Source organism: Haemorhous mexicanus, chromosome 3 (assembly GCF_027477595.1).
Source record: "Haemorhous mexicanus isolate bHaeMex1 chromosome 3, bHaeMex1.pri, whole genome shotgun sequence".
NCBI classification, from domain to species: domain Eukaryota; kingdom Metazoa; phylum Chordata; class Aves; order Passeriformes; family Fringillidae; genus Haemorhous; species Haemorhous mexicanus.
Genome location: NC_082343.1, coordinates 87037607 through 87043606, shown reverse-complemented (window position 1 = coordinate 87043606; position 6000 = coordinate 87037607). Strand labels below are relative to the sequence as shown.

The window sequence follows — 6000 nt, the reverse complement described above, 5'->3', positions numbered from 1 at the left end:
AAATTTCAAAATGTTTATAACAATAGCAGAAAATCTAAAAGGTATTTGTTTATTATGGTTACTTTCCAACAGCACCATGTTGAGTTTTGAGGTAAGTTGGTGAGATTCAAAAAACACGTCTCCTTCAAGAAAAGAATTAAGAAAATGGTTTAGACAAAATCCCAATGATCTTAAGCAGTTCTTAGTCATTTACTACCTACTTGACAATCTATCTTTGATACCACAGTTAAAAAAGCTTTTCCACATCCTGATGTATCACTGTAAGTCCTAGCACACGGATGAATACTACTCTTCCCCCTGGAAACATTCCTGAAGAGCTACCTGCAGTATGCCAGCTATCCTGGAATAGTATGAGACAACCCCTGAAATTAAAGCAATAACTTTAATAACAAGAAAAAGATATTGCAATGCAAGAAATAAATCTGATTTTGTTTTGAAAATGCCAAGGAAAAAAACTAGGCAGTAGGTCATGAGAACAGCAAGAAGACAGTTATTTTTTTACAACTGAGAACACAGAAATGTTTCATTAACATGTTCAAGAAACAGGTCTAAGAACAACAATGGAACACAGTGAAAATGAACTTTACCCCAGAGCACTTACTTCCTGAAAGACGGGACTGTTAAATAGACGTTATAGTCTTTAGAGCAAGTTCATGGGTTGTAAATAATAAAAAAGTATTCAAGGTCCCTATAAATTCCTTTAAATGTCTATATTCAATTTTTATACCAATACAAAAAACTAAGTAATGTACATTACCAGAACAGAAGCTGTAAAACTGCATCCCAATTCCATTTTATTCCTTAAGCAAGGAACTAGTGTTTCTAGGAAATAGCTACCCCCATTTCCTGACTAACCTTACAAAAATATAGAGGAAAAAAGAAGTAACTGGAAAGAATGAGAAATACAAAGAAAAAAAAAAACTTTTCAGTTTCTGTAAAGTAATTTTCAGTACTGAATCATCTAAGCCACATTAATTAATAATAACTTTTTCATTGTGGGAAGAAAAGGAAAAAATAGATTTCTAAGATGAGACAAAAATTCTTCATCACTCCTTAATGCAGTAATCAGCTTTCCACCCAACACAGAGCTGTGCCAACAGAGCTGAGCACAGGCAAGTGTTTGTAAATTCTGGATCTTTCACTGGCCTGTGATTGTCAACTACCCACAGTGGGACTGATAACTTCTAGGGGATGCTAAAGGCCAGGAAGCAATGACCTGATGCATGTCATCCCTGGGCTCTTATTCTGTGGACACAATTGAATTTTTCCTTCAGAGAGAAAGAAAATTTAGTAAATTCTGTAAGATTTCCCTCAGCGTGAAGGAGAACACTAACTTTGTCTTTCTCATTGTTCATTCTGTTACATGAAGAAAATCTTCTGGTTCCAGGCAAAGTTAAGAGGATCTGAAAAGATTTTTAAAGACTTGAGTGCTCTCAGTATGGCATTCCCTCACAAATATTTCTCAAATGAAAAAAGAAACCACTTTAAGACAGAGAATAGACTACTAATAAAAGATACATTAATAAGAGTTTTGACTATATTCTATCCTCTTGCATCCTTAAAGAGCTTCAAAATAAAATAAAAAAGAACAATGAGATGTAATTCTGGGCAAGTATTTTCCATAGAAAAAGTATATGTTAACTTATCAATCAAAAAGTCCAAAATCAACCATGCATCTAGATTAACACTGATAGCTTATTCCCTTATCCTTTCTACTTTAAAAGGGTATTTTAATATATACTGCATCTTCGTTCACTAAAACTCTGAAGATGTATTTGATATCTCGGTCAATGAATCCACTACTGTGCATTGAACATTTATTCAAAAAATTCATAACTCTAAATCCTTAGTTTTTTTTAAATTGTGTAGAATTGTGTAGACAGAATTGGAGCAGTCTAGTCTCAACTGTTAATAAGAACTTGTTTTTGTGGATTAATGCTGTAACCTCAGCAGTAAATCTTTTAACTGGACAATGCCCCTCTGAGATACAAGATGGTATTTTTGAAAATTAGACTCTATTTTTTTTTTTTTTTTATTATTAGGTTTCTATTGAACAGATTATTTTCTTGGTTTCTCTGTAATTAGCTGGGACCAATTTCTCCTAATTGTTTCCCATTAATCTCATTACTAATGAAACAAGGATAGTTTGTGATCTCTCTTTCAAGAAGCCTTTTTTTCCTAAGGAGATTTTGAAGAGTGAGATCCATAGATTTGCCAGCAGTGACCTTTTGGGATTCTTTCTAAGTACTTGCAAGCTCTGGTGCAAGTACTGCCATAGCACCTGGGGAGCAGTCTGACATCTGCTGTCTTCCAAACCGCTTCTTGCCTCTCCATTGCATAAAAACTGAGCACTCCCGAAAGTATTTTAAACACGCTAGGTGCGTTGAGGAACAAAAATACCAAATTTAGAAGACTTAAAGGAAAACTACAATTTTCCTCTTTCTAGCCTTTAATCTTCATATGCACTAGGTGCTCTAATTTACCTAAATTAGGATTTCAGTCTATGAACAAGTCTTCAGTTCAAGCATTTTTGGAAGCTCACTTTTCAGGGATTAGAAATGTTGGGAATCAGGTACCTTAGACATTAGAATTCCCCAAATCTGCAGTAAAGTTGGGGGGGGGAGGGGAAGTCAATAGAGTCCCAGATTGAAAAACCTGTCGAAGAAAGGAGTATCTGGTTTTCCCTAGCTATAGACTGCCAAAAATTATCTTTTAGTTTTTAAAGGATGCAAATTTTTTTGTATTTCGGCTTCGCGGGAAAACTTTTTAAAATGTAAAATCATACATGCTAAAAGCCAAATGTACCTGAGGCCATGACTTGCAATTTCACTTTAGTTGGCGTGGCAACGCTGTACGTTTTGCAAAATCCAGCTTTTGGATTTGAATATGATCAGGCCACAGAAGATTTTAAGATTAAAAGGAATCTTTGAATCTTGCGAAAACCATTTCCCCGCGCTTGAGGGAGGTGAGAGGCCGGCGGGCCCCAGCGCTCCGCCATGGACTCCGGCACTCCCCTAACTTCATTCATTTTACCCGAGCGGCCTCCTCGTCTCCCAAAAGCCGCTGCCTCCAGGCTGATGGAGGAGGGAGCGGGAGAGCCCGAGGTACGGCGGGGCGCAGCGCTGCTGCGGCCATTTTATCGTCCCGGGGCCGGGAAAGCCGGCGGCTTCCACGGCGGGCGAGCCTCGGGTCGGGCGGGCCAGCGCCGTTCCCGGAGCAGAGCGGCGGCGGCGGCGCGCTCCGAGCCCTCGCCCTCCCGCGCTCTCGGGGGCGCGTGCGGCGGAGTCGCGGCCAGGCCTGCCTGCCCCGACGGGCGCCAACGGGCCCGGCTGCGGCCGCTCGCGGGTGCCGGCGGCGGGCGCGCTGAGGGAGGAGCGGGCGTGCTGCCGCCGCTTCCTCCTGCGCGGGGGCCGGAAGGCAGCGCGGCCCGGCAGCGGGAGAGGGCCGGGCCTCGGCGGTAGTGCCGCCGTTGCGGGTCAGCCACCCAGCCTTCCGCAGTGGGGGCGGGCAGGCCGGGGGAAGGGCCGGGCCCCGCCGCCGCGCTGGGCGATGGAGTGAGGGAGCGCTGCGCGGCAGCGGGAAGATGGCCGGTGGCGGCGGCGGCGGCTGCAGAGACAGCTTGTTTCTGGAAGGTGCGTGCAGGGCTGCGAGGAGGTAAACGTGGCCCACGACCCGCGTTTCCCTTCTGGCGACCAGTAAAGGGGCACGGCACAAACTGGGGAATGGGGGAGGCGGGCGTGTGAGTTCATATGGGGTGGGGGGTGGGGGTTATGGGTCCCCTTTGGGTGCGACGACAATGAGAGGTGGCTTCGTGGTGGGGGAAGGGTGGCTGCCGTTGGTTGAAAAGAGACCTGCTTTTGAGGGAGGGCTTAGTGAGGGCGATTTCGTTCGTTTTTCTTTTTTCCTTCTTTCTTTCTTTCTTTCTTTTACTGTTCCCAGACGTTGGGCGTGCGGTGTTTCTTTCCTTTGTCGGGGCAGCGCGGAGAGCAGCCCGGGCTTGGTGCAGCGGCAGGACTCCGCCGTGGCTTGGCGGGCGGTGGGCTGGGGGCGGCGGGCAGGGTTAGCGCTGGGTGAGAGGGGAGGCCGGGGCTGCATTGCCCTGCCCTCAGTCCGCTCCCAGGCCCCGGCCTAGCCCGTATTCTTTGGCCCCACCATAAAATAAGTCTTCGCCTGCTCCTTAAAGGCTCCCGTAAAGGTTTGGGACTGAGTTTAATTTTGTTAGGGGGGTTATGCTTATAATTGTGATAGGAAGGGGAGGATGAACCTTATTACCTGCATTTGAAAGAAACCTTTTGCATTTGTAAAGCCCTGAGTCTTTTTTTTTTTTTTTTTTGGTCATTCGTTTTTGGTGTCTTGAGGGTTTTTTTTGTTTATCACTGTAAAGCTTTTCATTACAATGCAAAAAGCCTCCTGAAATGGGGGTATTTTTAAGCTGTTGAGTCTTTGCAGTTTCATTGATACGTCAAAAAATTAACTGCTGTAGTCTTACAAAATTGCTATAAGCACATGTCCTGATGGCATAGACCAGTAGTCTGGTAAATTCTGCCAAATTGCCACGATGATGGCAAAGAAAAATTAATGAAATTAAGTACTCCTCATGGGCAGAGTTTTTCAAGTCAGGAATAAGTTTAGCATGGGAGATTTGCAGTACCTGTATTTCACAGAACATAACCTCTTGGAGATTTTCTCTTGCTGCAAGATGCTGAATATTGGCTTTTTATTACAAGATATTCTGGAATAGATCTACTGTGTGAACAAAATACTGCTTGTTGTTTTGAGCAATTAATCTGGAATTTTGGTGTTCAGAAACTCTGGTTAATAACAGCTGTCACGTTACCTCCCTTATACCTTTAAAGGATTTGGTGGTGAAATGCAGACACCCCATTTTTTTCCTGAAGTCTCCACAGACTATGGTGAGGTTTGTGCAGACAGCTAAAAGTGTCAAGGTGATGACTAGTCACTGTCTTCTATGTGCACCTTGAGTACTTGCTGGCTGCCAGGTGGCTAAGAGAATATGCATTTCATATGCAATATTCACACTTTTTTTGCTTACAAATTCTCATTCCAACAGCAGGAGCACTACAATACTGGATAGCATCTCCATTTGAAGTTTCAGTGTTCCACGATGAGTGAACTGAGTTATCAGCTGGTTTTGTGTTTCCTCATTGTTTGGTAACATGTTCGTTTTAGGACTGAGGAGGTGATACAAACCCTAAGAATTCAGCCACATGTGAAGAAAATCTAGTGTAGATGGTGGTGACAAAAAATTTATGGGGGTGGCCCAAGTCCAAATGGGACAGTCACACTTGGGCAGATTTAGTAACAGCTGGTAAAATCTGTCCTGTTTTGAAGCAAAGGGAAAAGGCTTTCAGATCTTATTTGATAGGTACTTATTAGAGATATTTATAGAAAAAGTACAGGCATAGAAAATCTATAAATATGTATATATACATGAGATTTTTGGCAATCTGCAGTCTGGAAAGATAGCATATTTGATCAGCCTAAAGATGTTACCTAGAAGCACCCTAAGGCTAGATAAGCCAGAGAGTGCCAGATTTGTGAAATAAGTATAGTGGGGACAAAAAAGGGGATTGAAGTGTGCAGAGTAGGAAATATGGCAACCTCTCTTGCTGGATGATGGTTATTAATACATGAGCCTAGAGCTGTTTCTGTAACTTGTCTGAGTGTATGTTTCATGGAGTCCTTTGAAGGCTGTGTAAGCAACAACCAAAAAATTGTTTGCTTAATGTTTTCAGAGGTGTTTTCTCAAAGACTGGCAAAGGGGAGGGCTAGGACTCCTCTGTCCATCCCTGCCTTAAATGTGCACAAAAGAAGAAGTTAGGGCGAAATGGATGTCAGCCCTATCACTGGTTCAACTCTGACTAAGGGACACTGTGCTGGTTAAATGCGTACCTTCATGCCTGTGTGTTTGTTTGTACATACATGTACACAGACATTTCTGGTGCTGTCCTGCTCATGTTGACAGTCAGACTTAAGATA

At 43.3% G+C, this 6000-nt stretch overlaps 1 protein-coding gene across 6 annotated transcripts in view; it reads left to right on the top strand.

The window, feature by feature from the left end:
* Positions 1-3425: 3425 nt before the first annotated feature.
* The window catches only part of SENP6 (SUMO specific peptidase 6), a 71705-nt gene continuing 69130 nt past the window's right edge, over positions 3426-6000 (top strand). For 3 of the 6 annotated variants that reach the window (XM_059842594.1, XM_059842592.1, XM_059842593.1), the window contains exon 1: positions 3433-3632. Coding sequence is in view for 2 of the 6 variants with exons in the window: in XM_059842595.1 (XP_059698578.1) it covers positions 3584-3632 (49 nt within the window). In the remaining 4 variants the exon portion in view is untranslated. Of the gene's footprint in view, positions 3633-6000 lie in introns of all 6 variants that reach the window. The other 3 variants (XM_059842595.1, XM_059842590.1, XM_059842591.1) reach the window with 2 other exon arrangements.